At 36.9% G+C, this 20093-nt stretch overlaps 1 protein-coding gene across 15 annotated transcripts in view; it reads left to right on the top strand.

Annotated features, from left to right (window-relative positions):
- Window positions 1-20093, top strand: part of Srpk2 (SRSF protein kinase 2) — a 200325-nt gene that overhangs the window by 79631 nt on the left and 100601 nt on the right. For 11 of the 15 annotated variants that reach the window (XM_074064938.1, XM_074064936.1, XM_074064937.1 and 8 more), the window contains one exon: window positions 256-319. The exons of the other annotated variants lie outside the window; for them this stretch is intronic. In XM_074064938.1, coding sequence (XP_073921039.1) covers window positions 256-319 — 64 coding nt within the window. The remainder of the gene's footprint in view (window positions 1-255; window positions 320-20093) is intronic. 15 annotated transcript variants of the gene reach the window in all.

Genomic DNA, 20093 nt, shown 5'->3' with positions numbered 1-20093 from the left:
GAGAACACCCCTCTGCTTAAAAAAAAAATGGTACTTCCTGCTTTCATAAACAGTCATGTGCATAGTTTAGCAAGGCCTGATGCCTCTGGAGCTTTTTCCCTTTATAGCACCATTGAATCCCAGTCCTAACAGAAGTACTGTGAATCTTGTGGCCTCATTCTGAACAAAAGGGATTAGAGAAGAAAAATCTCTTGATATAAGGCTTAGAAGCAAGGGCAGGCAATCTTGGTTGTGAATATTTTCTGATTTTTCCAGAAATCAAGCAGAAGATTGAGCTGCTGATGTCAGTTAACTCTGAGAAGTCGTCCTCTTCAGAAAGGTACAGCTACATCTCTTGCATGAACAATTAATGGTGTAGCATTGCTAAGAAACGAACAGGACATATATATATTTTTCCTTGTCAAGTTTGCTATATAATATATTGTACTGCATGCTGGTATTGTGCTGTATTGAAGATGGGTATTTGGGCAAGCTGTTCTGCTTTTGCAAAGGGTAATTTTTTTTTTTTTAAACAGCTAATCAGCTGCAGCATGTACACCATAACTAAGCAGACCTCTGGTTCATGTGTGACAGCTGTTGGCTTTAAAAAAATAATTTAACCAATAAACAAAAATCTTGCTTTCCTTAAGGGAATACTTTGATTAGATTTCATCTCTATATTTTGAGGTTGCTGCTACACAGATTAACCAAGGTTATTTGTAAGATCTAGGTTAAAAATACTTGATTTTTGGTTGTAATAAATATTTTCTATGTGGAAAGGGAGTGCCATATGTAAATAGCTTAGGAATTGCAAACCCACAGATTAGTCACATTCTGAAAAAGAGATATGCTTCTTCAAGTCTGTGCTAGGAAATGGAACAGTCACTGCATGCAGTAATGGTTCATGCCTGCAGGTAAGGACAAAATGACTCAGAAGTATTTTTAAAGCAATTATTTTATCTGTCAGTCATATACCCGTGAGATGATACTTCATTAAATGACTATTTGCATTATAAACAGAATTAAGATATTTTTAACCAAAATAAAAAATGAGACTAGAATTCCTTATTTTGATGTGAAAATACTATGTTCACCCTGTTTATCAAAATTGTGTATATACTATGTAATGTTTTAGATTGAGGTTTTTGGGCAAACAGTTAATGGTTACCTTTCTCTTGGTTACCTAACATTTCTACTTAATGTTGCTATTTTGTATTAAAGGAATGCCTTTTCTAGGGTTAATTTTCAGGCTTTTCTTTTTTGCTCATAGATTTAAAATTTAGGCAACTACAGAGAAATAATTTGGTGGTTAAGAGATGATTCAGGAAAAACACTGACAAAAATTAGTTGAACTTACCATGACAAAATGGATATAAAGTACACTAGTCTTGAAGTACATGATCTTATGGCAACATCATCATGTTATATTGATTTATTAGTATAATTAGGTAAAACTTTCTGTAGAACTTGAAAATAAAAGAGTTTGGGAATGTCTGTGTGGTTTTTTTTTTTTTTTTGTAGCTTCTATCTTCTGGTTTGTGATTAGCCATCTGATTTAAGCACTGTGTGTGTTGAGTTGAAAAACAATCTTCAGTCTTGAGAATATTCTGCCTGCCAGTAAGATGGTGGTGATTGGAGTCGGAGAGGGTAGGGTATAAGTAGCGAACAGTCTAAATGTTAACTAGAATGTTAGAGTTTTGTACCAGGAAGAAAATACTCAATGAAATAACAGCAATAATTTTATTAGCCTTTCTGGTATGAATTCTGTTGATAAGTTGAGGACTGAATGGAGTGGATGAGTATTATTGAAAAAGAAGTTAGGAATGGGTGAAGTTTTTCTGGTTAAAATACATTCTTATAAGGAAAAATATTCTAAAATATTTTGGTGATTTTATTTATTTACTTAGGCTCTTAGGGTTGTTTGAAGGAAAGAGAGGACATGTGGTCATGACTTTAAAGTTTGGAAATCAACCACTGTACTGATAACTTTATACATAGTTTTACTGGTATTATTTTATTTATTGTTGTCTTGGGGGTGCTTAGAGATATATTTGTCAGTTGTGATATGCTTACTTAATGGATGTTAAATGTGGCTTATATATCAGTTCAATGCTTTGCAAGCATGGAAGTTGTTTAATTGATGTAAAAATATTAACAATAGGAAATACCCCTTCCCCTCTATTATTAAAAGCCATACAGTAATCAGTCAGTGCATTTGGCCTTTTAATTTGTTCAGAAGAACTTCAAAAATAATTTGAGTTAAAAAAATTCCATGGCCTAGTAGCACTATATCCTTCTAAGGAATTTAATACCTTATAGTAGCATTAGCATTGCTATCATATGCTTCAGTTTCTTATTCATCAGTTAATACAGTTTAAGACCTTGATTTGATTTTGTTTTAAATTAAAGTTAGTAGTTTCAGGCTTGATGGCCTGTGGTATTCGGAGTTTAAATACTGTCATTGTTCCCAAATATCTATTGGTAGACAGGATAAAAGATGAAACACAACTTCTTTCATTTAAGAGGGGAGAACCTAGCAGGTGGAGTGGCTCAAGTGGTAGAGCGCCTTCCTAGCAAGAGTGAGGCCCAGAGTGCAAACCCCAGTACCACCAAAAACAAACAAACAAAACCTTAAAAGAAAGGAGAATGTTCTTGGCTGTGTCAAACCAAAAGTTGTCATTCAAGCACAACCAATTTTGTTCCTGCAACATATAGTGGTCTTTTGACATTTTATGGATCTGAGTTAGAGAAACAGTACTTTTAAATATAAAATGTCATAGATACAGAACCTGTGATGAGATGTTTCTGATAATCTTTTTTTGTCTCTTATTTTAACCCAGAAAAAGGAAATTACTACTGTCACAGGAGCTAGTATTAATTGAATTATTTTTGTTTGCACAATTTTGTAAAGTGAGAAAAACAGCTAAAAATGCCAACTTTTCTTTGTTAGTTTTGAGGATGCCTTCATTGAAAAATAAAAATTTAAAGTATAATTATAATGGAATATGATTTAAAGTAAATTATAAAGGAATTTAGGAGGGTTTTTGTTGTTGTTGTTGACCAAATTAGGAAGTGTAACAACAGATCAGTATGACCTTAAAATTCAGAGTTAGGTTTTTAAATTTAATGAAATAGTGGAGGTTCATACAGCATCATTTTGTAAGGGAGATGTGGAGTACTTCTGTTCACAATGGCTGGACTGTATGTGGCTCAAATGGTAGAGGACCTGTTTTGCAAGCATGAAGTCCTGAGTTCAAAACCCAGCCCCTCCCCCCCCCACCAGAATGGCTGACTGATATTTCCAAATTATGAAGTTACAACTTACTGTTGGTTATTGTATTTTAAAGAGAGGAAGTTTAAAAATTGGGAGTAGAGAACATCATTGAATGAATTAAAAAAGGGTGCCTGATGATGAATATAAAACAAATGATGTACTGCAAGAGGTTTAAGGAATAAATCCTACTGTGGATATTTTCTGTTTTTAATTAAGTGCCTGTTGAATCCATTAATTATCTTAAACATGATGAAGATGGTGCTAGGTAGTTTTACATGCCCACCCCCATTTAATGTAATAAACTGAATATTTAATGAAAAACTGATGCTTGTTTTTTCTTCTTCTCCTTTCCTAGCTGCTCTGCTGGGGTTTATAAGTTAGAACAGGAAGGTAGCAAAAGGAATAATAACCATAATAGCTAGGCTAAAGGTAGCAGTCACTTAAACAGTATAGATATTATTTATCTCCTTTTTTTTGGGAGAGGGTGTTGTTTTTGGAGGTTTTGGGAATCTAACCATATGCCACTTCCAAGTTCTTTGTAGGTAGAGGGGAGGGAGTCAGGCAAATGAGTGAGGAGAAATTTGTGGGCAGAAGGAATGGCTGTCGGGAGAACTCTGACAAATCATCTTGAAACGATTCTTAGCAAACAGAAGTGATTTTCTGTATCAAATTTTTTGTCCAAGTATATTGCTACTTTTTCAGTGAATTTCTGACAAGGAAGAGTTGAGCCCAGTGTTCACAGCTATTATTTCCAACCTGTCTAGGCTGACTCCAGGGAGGGCTGAGGGAGTCGGAGAAGCTGAGAGTCTACATTTACACTCAATCTGGTGTATGTCTGCTATTGTTAAATGCAAGTGGATATTGTAACTAGTAAAGTCCACAATCAGTTAAAAGTTAGTAACTAAATAACAGTTCCTAATATAGGCTTGCTTTTTCTTAGGGTACAGGCACCAAAAGGATGGTTATCCTCCTATCTCTGCCTCCTGCTTAGCTGAGATTACAGATTAAATGGGTTTCTTTACAGTGTTGGGAAAGATTGCTTAGTCCTGTTTGTGGTGAAAGGACAGAGGCTGCCACCTGTGAGGGGGGATGCAGAGACTTTCTAGTCCTTGTTTCCTTTTGGCCCAGCATGGTAGGGCACAGTACAGATGCTCAGTAAATGTTTAAGATTCGAAAGTGTTTTTATTTTTATGACTTCCCTTTCAGGCCCACAATTTTACCTCTGTTTTCCAGATAAGAAAACTGAGAACCCAAAGCCCCATACTTATGTTTCCCAGATTCTTGTACCCTGTAGGAGACATTTTTTTTTTTTCCTTTTTGGCAGCACTGGGATTTGAACTCAGAATCTCATGCTTGGCATTCTACCATTTGAGCTCTTGTAGGAAAGATAATGGATTGCCACATAATTGTCTTCTACTTTATACTTTACAACAGAAAGCTCAATCCACATAAGAAACTGGGTTTGTAACATAAGGGACTGGGGGCAGACTCCTGGCTCTTCCTTGGTTAGGTCCAAATCCTAGAACAGAGGTCCCTGGGTTCCAAATTCTATTTTGAGCCACACAGCAAACTCTGGGAGATGTGGAGAAAGGATGCCTTCCCCCTCCCATTTTTATTAGCACATATTAATTGTACAAAATAATGGCTTTCATTATGACACTTTCATACATGTATATAACGTGCTTTGGTCCTATTCCTCTTCTCCCCCATCGCCCACTCTTTTTTTCCCCTTACCTTCCTGCTAATAGGTAGTAAATACTGAATTAACAAATTGCTAGCTGCCTTGTTCAGGAGAGGAGAAAAAAGGGGGGAGGGCAAGAGACCATCATATTGTTATTATCATGTGGTGGTCTATAGTCTATCAATGCTGAATAAACAAGATTGGTAAAAAGTGACAGAGATGATACATTGTCCCTCCCTCAGTATAACCGCATTTCAGATGCTTCACTGCTATTTTTGTGTCTATTTTAATTCCTTTTCTTACTTTCGAGTTTCTTAGGAGAAGGGACAACTGTAGCCTTGAGTAGCAAACAAAGAAACCTGGAAGAATATGAGAATGGAAGGAAGAGAATTAAAAAATATGAAAGGAACCAAATGAAGGGAGAAGGACGTAAAAGACATTTGATGGAAAAAGGACTCAGGACCAACATGTCCTTCACTTGGGTACTTAAGCTGAGTGTATTTTCCTCCATATGTGTGGTGAGCTAAGAGTAGTTACAGAAGTCAGAAAAAAGCCTGTTCTCCATTTTTTTCCCCGCTCCCAACCTGAAGATTAGGTCAAACATTTCTCATGGCTGTCTTTCCCTCTTCCAATTCCCACTCTGCCATTATTCCTTTGTTTTTGTGCTTGCAGGACAGAGTTTTGTTTTTCTGAGAGAATGAGATGGCACAGTGGCTGGTTGTGTTTTACTTCTCTGCACTTAGTTATGCATATTCTGTTTTTATTAGAATTAATTGAAGACTATATGTATCCAGCTTTTGATGTTTTAAATTTTTTTAGTTTATGGTTTTTATGTGGCACCAAAGAAATCATTGCCAGGCCTACAGTCATTAAGATTTTCTGCTAGATTTACTATTAGAAGTTTTAGATCAAATACTTGAGACTGTGATGCATTTTAGGTTTAAGAATTAAGGTAAGGATTGAGATTAGTGTTTTTTTTTTTTCATATGGCTATTCAATTGTTTCTGTTTTTGAAAATTATGTAAATAGAAATCCTCTGTATATACTTTTGGCCCGTCGTCTCCCAGTGCCACCAATGTGGTATTCATGCATATCGTTTGTAGTTATAATTGAGTCAGACTCATTACTTTATAATATTCATTATATGAATTTATCCATTTTACTATTGACATTGAGAACATTTGCACTTTTGTGACTTTTCAGAATAGTGCTGCTGTGAACATTTTTATGTCTTCTGGTAAGTCAGTCTTTGTGCATTTCTCTTAAGTCTTTTCCTAGGAATGCAGCTGCTGAGTTCTAGTGGGTAGTGCCAGTTTTCCAAAGTGAATATACTAATCCTATACTCCTAATGGTTGTGTTCCAGATTCTTGCCAATTTGGTACTGTATATTTTTTTCTCCCATTTTCCTCTTCCATTCTTTCTCCTTGTTAGCATTCTGATAGATGCACCAATGTCATTCAGGGTTTGGACCATCTTGAGGAGGATTGGAAGCAAATTGGCCTATTTTTTAGTATACTAGACCCCTGGTATCTGCAGGTTATGGTTCCCAGAAGACGACTGTTGAGGAAAAATGGCAAATTCTCAGAATGTGGTACTGCTCCATTCATTTTTCCCACAATTTTTACCCTGCTTTTAGGATATTATTTGCTTTTTGTGAGACGTGTTTTCACAAAATTAAGGGCAGGGAAACTCAGCAGATGGCACAATAATTTAGACAAAACTGATGACAACATGGGACTGACTGTGAACTTCCCTGCATCAGCTGAGTTGCACAATGTGTGTGTATGTGAATTTAAAATTTTTGTTTTTGAATCCTGGGCATGGTGACTTACGCTTGTAATCCTAGCTAGTCAGGTGGTGGAAATTGTTAGGATGGCAATATGAGGTCAGCCCGTGTAAAAAATTAGCTAGACCCATCTCAGCCTTTAAGATGGGCATGGTGGTACATTCCTATGGTCCTTGCTATGTGGGCAGCATAGGTAGGAGGGTCTCAATCTGAGGTTAACCCCTGGCAAAAACATAAGAAGACCTTATCTGAAAAATAACTGAAGCAAAAAGGGCTGGGGTAGGGGGTGGCATGGTTCAAGTGGTAGTATACATGCCTGACAAGTGTGAAGCCCCGAGTTCAAACCCCAGCTTTCCCACCCTCACCTTTTTTTTTTTTTAAATTTCTTTTGGTTTTTAAATTTATTTTTTTAACACAGTGATTGATTACTACTTGTAATAAATTCTCAAATAAGGCTGGCTACCGATTTTCATGAAGGAGATGAGCATTAGAAGCTTATTCAAGAAGGACCATAGGGTGTAGTCCCCTGTGGCACTGCTTTCCCATGGACTGGTTGTAATCTTTTAACAGGTCCAAGAGGTCATACGTGTTAATGTTAGTTTTCAGATTTTTTCTTCTTGACATGCTGGTGATTGAGCCTAGGGCCTTTACATGTTAGGCAAGCAATCGTCCACTGAGCTACATCCCCCTAGTAGCCCTTAGATTTGGTTTTAGTAGCAAAATCTTTCTTCAGTTAAACCATTGTTAGAGCTTATCCTATAAAACATACAAGAAAAAGTTTGATTTGGGGAATTAGGGAAGTAAATCGGAACCTTAGTTATTGGTGCTCAGTCATTCTACCTTTGAACCCCCTCATTCAAATGCCAAGTCCCTCTATTTGAAAACTCTTGAGGTAGGTAGTATACCTTAAACTTGACCAAGAAATCAAGACATTTTGATACTTCTAAAGTGTTAAATTTTAGGTTGTAATTAATGTTTAAGATTTTTATGTCACACCTAAATAAAAGGGTAGTGTTAACATTTAATTTCCGGTTAAAAAAAACTGGACAGTTATCTGAGCTACCTTTCTGTTGTTGATCATTGCTTATTTGGTTTAGATGCAGCACTTTTTAAATTATTCTGTTACCAATTGTCTGATTTCTGATGCTTCTCAGGTGGGTTGCTCACATTACCTCCAAAGCAAACATATTAGAACTCAAATATGATCAGGTAGGTAAGTACAATACACATAATATAAAAATTTTAATGTTTTTAAAGCGCAGTCTTCTTTTAGAAGAACTTTATCCCTACCAGAAGTTGAGAAACAGTATCATTTATTGATAAAACAGTGACTGTTAAATCCTGTCTAGATTCTAGACAAAGACTTCAAGCCTATACCATATGTGCCTGTGTTTACAGGGGAAATTAAATTGGCAAGTGGCATAAATATGTTTTACCAACAAAGTGAGAACTTGATTTAGATACACTCAGATTAAAGGAAACTTGGGAAAGAAGTAACATTCTAGGTATGCAATTTAGTATAAGTCAATACCTAGTCTCAGGTAATTCAGGCTGGTCTTAAACTCTAGATCCTCCTATCTCGTGCCAGGACTGTAGGAGTATGCTCCCTTGGTTGGCTTTTTAGTATAATTTCCATAAATCATTTAAAATATTGTAGGCTGATGTTGTCTTACAGAATTCTGCAGCAATGGAAGATTCTATAATATCTGTAATGCCTTACCAAGCACTTGAAATGTGACTAGCATTACTGAGGAGCTAAAATTTTAATTTTACAATTAAAAACATTGATCTTTATTTTCAGATAAGAATGCCAATGAATTCTGTTATTTTAACTTTCTTTCATTTAGAAAAGAGTATTATTTCCTTTATAAGCTTTTCTTTCTTAAGCTTCACCCTATTCCAGTTTTTATTAATCATTTGCCCTTTTATACTGACAGTATTATACCATATGGGTAAAATAGTTTATTCCCTTTATTGTAACTCATTTTAGCAGTTTAAAGGAAATTGCATTCACTAGTCATTTGTACCTTGATAAAATTATTCTGAGGTTTCGTAGGAGCTAGTCATGTCCCCCAGTCCCCTTAAGGACAAGCATTGCTAATCTGCCATGGAGCCACTTACCAAGCTTTTAAGTCCTCTTTTTAATGTTTTGTTAGCTTAACACAGACTGTATTAAGGCAAAGGTAGCTGGATTTTACAATGCTTAATTTTAAAGGAAAAGATAAAATAATACAGACAGGTTTGCAACTCTGTGTTAAGTTGATAAATGATATAAAGAAACAGGTAAATTATAGTTTATGGTATTTAAAACCCACTCATCCACCCACTTACCCAAACACACTGCAGAGAATTTAGCCTGTTTGTTCTTGCCATACAGTTTTAGCCAGAGCTTAAAAAGAAACAAAAACAAAATTTCTGATTGAATTTCAGTTCTTGTCCCATTCACTAGCCTTTTCTGGTATAGTTTGCTAATGATTATTAATGTAGTCTTTGAACCAAGAATGAAAAAGGACCAACCATTTCCTGGGACTAGACTAATCCTTACCCTGCAGAAGGAGTCTTTGTTTAATGCAGGGCTGAGGAAGGTTTATAATTAAGTTATGGTGAGTGTTAGCATTCATTTATTGAAAGGACATCTGATGAAATTAAACACAGATTTGTAAGAGGGAAAAAAAAGATTTTTTTTTGTTCAGCACCATCTTTTCTATAAGAAAAACTGCCAGAAATTGGGCGGGGGAGGGTGGAATTAAAGGAGAATGATGGAGGGGATGAATTCAAGTATGTATATTTGCCACATTGTGAGAACTTTTGTAAATGCCAATGATGTACCCCAGCACAATAATAAAATTAAAAAAAATTTGCCTTCTTTCTTACTGGGTATTTATTTTATCAGTTGCAATATCATTTGTCTGTGTTTGAATAACTGAAAGGTTCTTTAAAGTATCCATTGTGATATAATAAACATTTTGGTTTGTTACATGTGACTTTCCCTTCAATTTAGAACTGTCAGTTTGCTGGGGATGTGGCTCAGGTGGTAGAGTGCCTGCCTAGCAAGCACAAGGCCCTGAGTTCAAACCCCATTACTGCCACAAAAAGAAAAAAGAAAAAAACTTCATAATAGAACTGTCAATTTTTTTGTGAGGCCTTTGTAATTAAAGGAAGACTGTATGAATGGATTTATTGCTGTACTGGTGTCCTGGCATGGTTACTTCCATTTCACTTTAGGTACAAATTTTTATTTCAAGGTACACAAATGAAAAAATTATATTTGGGCATAATGAGCTGTGCGGCATCCATTTCATCTATTGCCATGTACTCCTGAGTAGCTTCTCCTGAGGCTGGTGTCCTGAGGTCGACCATATTCTCCGGCTGCAGCGTAGCCTCTGCTTGTGACAGAAATGGAGCTTGTTATTATAGTTATAAAACTGACCTGGTGTTTTTTCCTCTAATTTTAATATAGTTGTGATACTAGAAGCACAAGTACATCTATGAATGATGCAGCTTAGATTTAGTAAGCATTTAACTGGTCCTTAATTTTAACCAGGATAGAGTGATGAATGAAATGAAAAAGCATGATAGCAAGAAAACAACTTGGAAATACAGTTCAGCCTCCACTCTGTAAACTAGTGCCTCAAATGGTTAAGTGATTCAGCTAAGGTTCTAGATAGGACTTAAGTCTAGTAACTTCCATTTTTGGAATTAAGGTACTCAGATTCTTAGAAGATAGTTCAAAGAAATTGATTTGAACAGTTCTCTCTTTTAGGAAAACCAGCAATGGAAATTGGTGTCTTGGGTCAAGTGTAGAGTACTTACCTAGCAAGCACAAGGACCTGAGTTCAATCCCTAGTACTACAACAGAGGTGGGGTGGGGGAGGATCAAGAATGGTTATTGTATTTATTTTTTCTGCCCTGGAAATTGAACACAGAGCCTTATGCATGCAAGAATGATTATTTTAAATTTCACTAATACTGTTCTCTTAGTTCTGCTCTAGCCAGGGGGGAAAAATAACTGCCTTTGCCTTCACAGAGAATTTTTCTCTTCAATGTTTAGTTAGTTAGTTAGTTTAGATAGGGTCTCACTGTGTATCCCAGGCTGACCTCATCCTTTGATCCTCTTGTCTAAACCTCCTAAGCACTCCTGGGATTACAACTGTGTGCTACGATAACTTGCTCACTGTTAGTTTAATTCTTAAAAGTTCTCAAAAACATCCTTATAGGTATATGCTATAGATGGCTCTATTCCCACATTGTAGGTAAGAAAACTAGTAAGTCTACAATTTAACAACATCACATACCAGTTAGTAGAAGTACTTTCAAAACTGTTTTCCAGCACTTACCCCCTAGGCCTCAGAGTGCATTGTTGAATACCAAAATTGGCGAATGTTTTTCTGGAAAGGATGTCTCGAGTAGGAAGGTAAGGGTGTATTGAGTGTTTAGGAGTTCCATCCTTGGCCATGAAACAGCAAATATATAACTAGCACAGAATTCATATTTGTATCTTTTTTTTTTTTTTTTTTTGTCTAGCCTGGTTTGACATTTTGGTTTTTAATTACAAACCTTCTCTTTCTATACAATTTCTAAGACAAGTGGACTGATTCACATTTAGTAGCAACTTTTTCAGGGGATGATGAAAAAAATGTTGACACAGCCAATTCAAAGACCAAGAATTAAACTTCTTATTTTAACAGCTGTTTTAATACTCCTTGTTAGGCACCATTAAATTGTCATATTTTGTCCAGTTGATAGTTAAAAACTTTGAATAATAAAAGCCAACAAAAGGTTTCGCTTTTTTTGTGTGTGTGTAAATGGCACTTAGATGATTCTTGTAGCTGTGTGGGCATTATTGACACTTTGATGACCAATGATATGCTTAAAGAAGGGTGAGCTGGTTGTGTGGCTCAAGTGGTAGAGCAATGGACTAACAGGCTCTAGGCCCTGAGTTCAAGTCCCCCAGTACTGGGAGGGGAATAAAAAAAGTAGAGCCCATCATGATATTCTCTGCCTTCTCTTCCCTTCACCCATAACTCTTTCAGTTTAGTTCTCATAGCAGTATTATCTCTATTTTACTAAGGCTTAGAGGTAGCTTCCCCATTCACAGCGTTGACTAGTTTTAAAAAGTGTCTTCTCTTATAGCACAGAATTTATTAGCATTTCATCTATAGAGAAAAGTGAATATTAAATTCAGTTTGACTGTCCCTTATGTGAAATGCTTGGACCATAATTGTTTTGGGTTTTGGAATATTTGCATATACAGAAATAAATCTTGGGTTCGGACCCAAGTTGAACATGAAATTCATTTATAGTTACATACACCTTATATATGTAGATTAAATGTAATTTTAGACATTTTAAATGCTTACACACATGAAACAAAGTTCCATGGTAATGGAAGTTTTTGCTTGTACTGTCATTGTCAGCATTTAAAAATGGTTTGGATTTGGAAACATTTGAGGATTAGTGATGCTCAAGTTGTATAAGAAAATCTAGTTAACAGTAGTTATGAGATATGAAGGCGTGGTTTTCATTGCTAATTCATTCTTGCACCAGAATTTTCCATCATTCTCTGCAAAATACTGTATTTGAATGCCCTTAAGAAATGTAGGCACATAGCAGATCCACGACCCAGTATTTTCTATTTATATCTTCTCACTCATTTGAGTCTTGAAGACATTTGAGTTAATGTTTCATATAAAGGGGAAAAGCTTCTTTTATCTGGAAGGGACACTTACATGAAATCCCTTTTTTCTTCACAGGTCTGGGCAAGTGAAAAATTGCTGGTATTAACTGACAGTCTATTGAAGTTGGTAAAATTCATAGTTTGTCTTTAGTACTGAAAATGCCTGGCACTGAAATGTACTAAAGTACGTATTTATGCTTTAATATAAAATATTTCTGCTTTTGATTATTGAGGAATTTCGGAGAGAAGATGAAGAACTAAAAGCAATGCTTGTCAGTTTCTTTTTTGGTTTATCCATTATCCAGTTGTCAGCCTTTCCTCCGGGTTCTATGGTAGGTCTGTTTGTCTTTACTGTAGTCTCTGAAGATGATCTCATCTGTTTTGATGGTGTTGAATACCATCTGCATGCCGGTGATCCCACATTTATATCTGCAGCTCTTCCTTCAGAGCTGCCAGATGTATGTGTCTAGCTGTGTACTTTACATCTCTATGTTGACATCTCAGATTCAAACTCATCATCTTGTTTAATCCCTTCCTAACCATACTGACAGGTAGGTTGTATGGTAAGTTTGTGCTTCATTTGCTTTTTCTGTCTTGTCAAATGTGACTGGCTGTAAGATCTCTGGGGTCAGTGACAAAAGTTACCTGGTGTATAACCTACCTCTGAGGGTCTAAATGAACATCATAAATATATTTCAGAAAAAGTAGAAGACAATAGGAATCTTTCTGAGGTCTATATAAGGATAGATACTCTTAGCCCAGCAAATAGTAAGGATTTTTTCTTACACAGATATAACCTTCATGCTTTTCATTGCAGCAACTGCTGGAGCCATTATCATCTCTCCGCTAGGCTCCTTGCTCGTATTATTTCTTAATTACCAGGTTCTACAACAGTGGGGCCCACTGATTTTAAACTTCTTTTTGGTGACCTCAGGATGACCCCTCTTACTGTAAAATTTTGTCACTCTGCTTAATTTTTATTTATTTATTTTTGGTGGTACTGAGTTTTGAACTCATGACCTCATGCTTTACCACTTAAGCCATGCCCTCAGTCCCTTTGGCTTTAGTTATTTTTCAGATAGGGTCTTAAGTTTTTGCGTGGCCCAGCCTGAACCTCAGTCCTCCTAGTTAGGTTTCCTATGTGGCTGGGATGACAGGTATGTGTGGCTTGTTCATTGAGATGGGGTCTTGCTAACTTTTTGCCCAGGATGGCCTTGAACCATGATCCCCCTGACCTCTGGCTCCCAGTAGCTGGGATTATAGACATGAGCCACTTCACCTGGCCTTGTTTTAATTTTTAAAGTGGCTCCAGATTCAGAGTCTTGGAGTTACCTTATTTTCTCATTTTTTCCACCATAGTCTACGTCTAGATGGTTCACTTGATCCGGTTTATTTATTTATTTATTTGCTCCTGACCGAATTTACTGTGCTGCTTTTTATTTAGCTGTTCCTTTGACCTCAGAGTTGCTTAGTTTCTTTTAGAACAGTAGCCTCTCCTAGTTTTCCTCTGCTCTTTGCATCCCTTCCAGGCTTAACTTCCTAAAGGAGTCTCCTGAGTGTGGTGAATGGAGGTCTTTGACAGTCTGTTGCTCTTTATTTAAAGTCCTTACTGATTCTGCCATCCCTGGTCCTTCCTCCCTCTGTCTAGGCCTCACCATCAAATGCCTTCTCCCTTGTGACCCAGAAACTCCTTCTGTCTCTCAGCATCCCCCTCCCCCACCCCGCTCCCCACCCCCCACGTCTTTTTTTTGTGGTACTGGGGTTTGAACTCAGGGCTTAGAGCTTGGTAGGCAGGTGCTTTACTGCTTGAGCCATGCCTCCAGCCCTTTTTTCTCTGTTTACTTTTGATATAGGGTCTCAGGTTTTGCCCAGGACGACCTGGGTTGTGATCCTCTTATTTCATGCTTTCCTCAGTACTGGAATACAAGACATGTACCACCTTGCCCAGCTGTTGGTTGAGGTGGGGTCTGGACTGGACTCAAACCACAATCCTGATTTCAGTCTCCCAAGTACCTAGGATTACAGGCAGGAGTCACTGGTGCCTGGTCTAGTATACCCTTTTATACCACTTTCCTGAGAAATAGTGCCTTTTAACCTACTGTAGTATGATAGTGAGTTTTATACTCTGATTGATCGTCCTCTGATTGATAGTCTTGACAGAAATGTTTATTTAAATAAAGACTTAAGAAATTCTTTCCCAATTTGTAAGGAAGTGTTCTTTAAAATTTTTTTAAATTTATTTTTAAGTTTGAAAGTATTAGGCAGGATCTTATTAAACTGTCTTCTGAGAAGCTTTGTGAATTGTTTCTTTCCCTAGCTGTTTTACCCAACTTTGGAGGACTCTTATTGCCATCAGTGAGGTCTCCAGCCCATGTTGGAATTTTGGTTGGTTGGGATCAGGACACTTGGAAAAGCTTTCTGACAAACTACCTGGATTTGGGCCAGCACCCTGTTAGCACTTCCACCCTAGCTTCTTTCTGGTAGTTTCTTTTCCATTTACAAGTACCCATTCTATTGAATTGCCTGTGAATCCTGTGCCATATCCTGTTAATTAATGGCAGAGTTGAGGCTTCATTTTGCCTGTTTGGCTGGTCATCTTTTCCTCCCGTGCTACTGATGCCAGCAACCAGAATATTAGGCAGCACTCTAAATTGAACTAATAAAATATTGATTTAATCTGCTGAATTGCAGATATTTATTAATGTGCCATAATTTAGAGAGAATGTAACCTTCATAGCTGAATTACTTTTTTACTTTTCCTCAAATTTTGAGTTTTATTAAAATTCCCAACTTTGTTCACAGCCCTAAGTTCACCATTATTGAAAATTGTTTTGCAAATGACTAGGGTTTTGATTTTAATCTTGCCACCTTTGATCTGTTTGTGTTGTCAACCGTGAAATGTCATCAGGTAGACTTAGGATGCTTTTTTTGAGCCATGGCACATATTCTACCAGGATAAATAGAATACAAAAGTCGATTTGTGTTTGAAATGCTACTTTCTTAGCAAACTTAAGGTTTCATAGTTTTATGCTTTCACATTCAGCTTGCAGCTGTAGTCAAACCAAAGGTCACCCATTCCTCAGGACTGGATATTGGACTTGCCTGAAGACTCATCAGTGAGCCCATAACTGCTGAGGACCAGCTTAGGCCCTCGCTTGAATGGGTGTGAATTGAAAATAGATGGTTTGTGTTAGCATCTATGCAAAGATGGTAGCAAAGCAGAAGGTCTAGATGGATTTTTTGTTTCTTAGTTCAGATTGGTCCGTGTGTGTGTGTGTGTGTGTGTATTTATGTGTTGTTTGTATATATGTGCCCCTCCAGTGAGTACATCTTTGTGTGTAGTAGAACTCAATAAGGGTTACTTTACTTACTGTGGGTTTTTATCAATCCCCATGAGTTAAATTTCCAGACTCTTCCTCACAGAGGCAAAGGAAGAGGGGGTGTACATCAGATAATTTAAAGCTTTAAAGTACAAGGATCATTTGAGATCATACTCATTTTATAGGTGAAGTAGAAGACCTAGAAATGCTGCCTGTCGTCAACCAGGTGATAATGATACAAAACAAATTACATTGGGAAATATTTAATTTTTGTTTTAAAAAATAAACACCAAACTTGACCTGATCCTTGGACTTTGATTAAGGTTATCAGGCAGATTATGTCAGATCATGACATGGTCAGTGACTTTTACTTGGCAGAATGATTTCTTACAAATTTCTTGCACTATTTATAATCATCTGCTTGAGACGGGTGGTAGAAGGAGTGACTGATAATGCAAAACTGAGAAATTGGTCATTTTTTGGGAGAAAATGGAAAGTTATAATTGTAATGAAAAGTCAGGTCTGACTTGATCTTCCTGCACAGAATCATTGTTTCCTGTAAAGTATCTTGTGATGATAGATTTATAAATGGTTAGAGCTGAAAGCAGCATGATATATTGAAAGAGTTCATGGGTTTTAGAGCCATTGACCACAACTTAAATCCTGGCAAGCTGTATAACCTCTTCAAGGCCATCTTGGACTGTGATCCCCTATTTATGCTTCTTGCCCTAACTGGCATGACAGCATGTGCCATCAGGCCCAGCTTTTGATTGAGATGAGGTCTTGTGAACTTTTTGCCTGGGCTGGCTGCTTGGCCTCAAACAGCAGTCCTCTCTATGTCTTCTCCCACGAGTACCTATCTGTGATCTATCACCCCTAGCTGGGTGTTAGTTTTCTTAATAGCTAAAATAAAGATGGTAATACCCATCTCATATAGAGTTTTGTGGATTTACGGAGACAATGAATATAAAGTATATATTGAAGAAAGGTGGTGGGTGGTATGATGGTGACTTGACAGAGGTATAGTCACATGCTTTGGAGTCAGGCCATATTTTCAAATGAGCTTGGCTATTGGAATTGCTTTGTTTACCTTGTTTAAGTAGGTAGTCTTCTCTGCATCCCAGTATAGTAGATATAATAGTGCATACCAATTCGATAATCATGTTTTACTGAAATAATGTAGATAAAATGTTTAGGGCAAGAAACCATTCAATAAATAGACTAGGAGCTTGTGGATTCTTTAAGGAAGAACATCTAAATTTAGCCTAACAGTCTTGTTACATACCTCAATATGTTACCATCTAATTTTGGTATCAGAATTAGAGTTCTTTAGCAGCACAAGTACAAAATAAAGTTTACATCCTTTTCTTACTGTGCAATCCTTTAAAAACTAGATTTACTTTTTATTCTGACAGCATTTCTGTACTTTCACTTAGCATACTTAAATTTTTTTGCCTTTAAATCCTTCTGTCTGATCTGGTAAAACTTGTTAGTGAACATTGTTTAAAAGGCAAACAAAGTAGCCAATCTTTTTTTAAGATTGCAGGTTGTGAGCTGGAGTAATACTGCCACCAGAGAACGTTATGTTATATTTTATATTACATTATTAGTAGGCAGGTACTCTATCACTTAAGCCATGTCCCCAGCTGTTTTTCGCTTCCAGTTATTTTTTGGCTAGGGTCTCTCATTTTTGATGGGAGGCAGCCTTGAGTTGTGATCTTTCCTAACTCCACCTCCTGAGTAGCTGGGATTACGGATGTGTACTGCCACTCTGGGCCCAAAGTTTATTTATTTATTATGGTACTAGGGGTTGAACTCAGGGCCTTTATCTTGCTAGGCAGGCATACTACTACCTCAGCTACTCTACCAGCCCTTTTTATGTTGTTTATTTGCTTTTCTGTTGAACCCGGGTTTAACTGAGGGCTTTTTTCCTGCAAAGCAGGCATTCTACTGCTTGAGCCACACCTCCAGTCCATTATGCTCTGGCTATGGTTATTTTGGAGATGGGGGTCTCAGACTATTTGCCCAAATTGGCCTTGAACCACTATCCTCCCTGCCTCAGCCTCCTAAGTAGTTGGGATTTCAGGTATGAGGCACCAGTGCCCCTATGTTGGTTATTTTTGAGAGAGGGTCTTGCTGTCTGCCTGGCTTAGCCTGGACCACAGTCCTCCTATTCAATAGCTGAGATGATGAGCACACACCACTGTGCCCAACCATTGAATGAGATGGGGTCTGGCCTCAATCTGAGAGCCTTCTGATCTTTTCCTTCCAGGTAGCTAGGATTATAGGCTTCACACACTGCACCTGGACCCAGAGGTTATTTTAATTAAGCAACTTAAACTGTAGTAAACACTTGGTAAGTAAATGCTTTTGTAAATATTGGTTAAATATTTTCATGTGTGCAGTTAAAGGCCTCAAAAGCACATATGGTAATATTTTATTTAAAACTGTGGTTCTTGTTCTTAACCAACCATGTATCACTTTAATTGAATGTGGATTCTGTTTTCTACCAGTTAATGGCTTTTCTGTTCTTGCTTTATATTGTAGGGTACTATTCCTACATCGGGTTCTAACCAACTAGGTTGTGTTACTTATGTTTTTATTTTTTGCTCTCATCCCATCCCATCTGGTCAGCTTCTAGGAGTATTTGAAACAATGTATTTTGATGTTCAGTGTATTTCCCTCTCCAGCATCCTTTTCCCACCCATTACAGGGAGTAAAAGCAAAAACATGTATTATTTTGGTGGCAAAGAACTAGATATAACTGCTTCAGTGGTGCTTTGATAATTTAGAAAAAAAGCCATTGTTCACTGTGTTTTTTTGAGTGACTTTCTGTGTAAAGATAAATCAACATTTTTTTCTGACTTAATAGGAAGGAAAGGAGTGATAACTATTTTGTGTTTTCTGACCTAAAATTGTAGATTTTGTTTGAGAATTTTTTTTGTAAGAAAATTGGAATGGTTACAACTTAGATTTATCTTTTTGTTCCCCCATTTTAACAACTAATAAAAAATTGTGCTAAGAAAGAATAATTTATAATTTATAACCTCTTCTGATGAATAAGTCTATTTCTCAAGTTAGGACTTAGTACTGTGCATTTCAAAAAGGTAGAAGAAAGGAATTTTGGCTGTTTTTACCTTAAAAAAATGATAAATGCTTCAAGAGATAGATAATATTTACCCTGATTTAAATATTACACCATGTATACATATATTGAAACTTCACATGATATGTGGTACTTGTGTACAACTTTTATGTATCATTGTAAAAATTTAAATTTAAAAAGTAGGGCTTTCTGATAAGTAGGATGGGCTATTTAGATATATAGGGTAACTAAATATATACTTGGGTTTGCCAGAGATAGCCCTGGTTTATATATGTTTTCCTGGCTTATTAATAGAGAAGGAGAAAAGAAGCCCCTTTGCTCTCAAGTCTATTGGTCATCTTGGCTTAAAGACTTCTTAGTGTTTCAGTGCTTTGTACTATGTGTCAGAATGTCTGTTTTAGAAGAACGCTTAGAAGGGTGTACTCCAAAATGCCTGTGTGTTTTCTGTTCAGGCTGTGGAATTAAAAATTATGTTTCTTTCTTCATTGTGCTTATCTCTACTTTCTAATTTTTCTAAGTGAAATGATATTATCAAAGAAAGTGACAAATTAAAACAAATTTTTGTTTAATTTTAAGTTGAGGTAATAGTGATGCCTGTCAAACAGAATTCTGGGTTCCTTAAAGTATAAACTGATTTTGGCTTTTTTGAGTGTAGGAGGTGATAAAGTTTCTCTAGGTAGTCCAGGCTGGCATTGAAGTAGCTTTATAACCTGGACTGGCTTCCACCTCCTGACTGCTGGGATTATAGGCAAGTGTCTATACAAAGTCACTGTCTGACTTTGGCCATGTTAAATAGAAATACAATTTACTAGAATGACTGAAGCAGATAGTAGAATCAGTGGAAAAGTTGCAGAACAGGTGGAGAGGCAGCAGCCACAGTCATGATACTGGACATCCTTGGGAATCATGGCTACTGGACATAACCTGCCAATATAGCAGGGCTCCTCCATCTTCACTGTGAATTTCCAGTATGTTTTTGCTACCTGTGATCTTGAGTTATCCATTCAGAAATTTGTATCCTTCAATGGGGGAGTGTTTCAAGCTGACCCTCAACCATGGGCTGTGCTTGGACTTGTCAGGAGGAAGAGCAGGCCACATTTCCTGAGGCTCCTGAAAGGGAGGCAGAGTTTTAACTCCTCTCTGATCTTTTCTTAGCATCTGTTAATCCAAGGGATGAGAAGAGTAATAACAAGAATAATAATGGTTTTGTTGTATTTATTAGGGATTCGAATGAGGCAAGCACCATTCTTTTAAAAGCAAGACTTCCTTT

Source organism: Castor canadensis, chromosome 2, assembly GCF_047511655.1.
Source record: "Castor canadensis chromosome 2, mCasCan1.hap1v2, whole genome shotgun sequence".
NCBI classification, from domain to species: Eukaryota; Metazoa; Chordata; class Mammalia; order Rodentia; family Castoridae; genus Castor; species Castor canadensis.
This window is presented reverse-complemented; position numbering and strand designations above follow the sequence as displayed.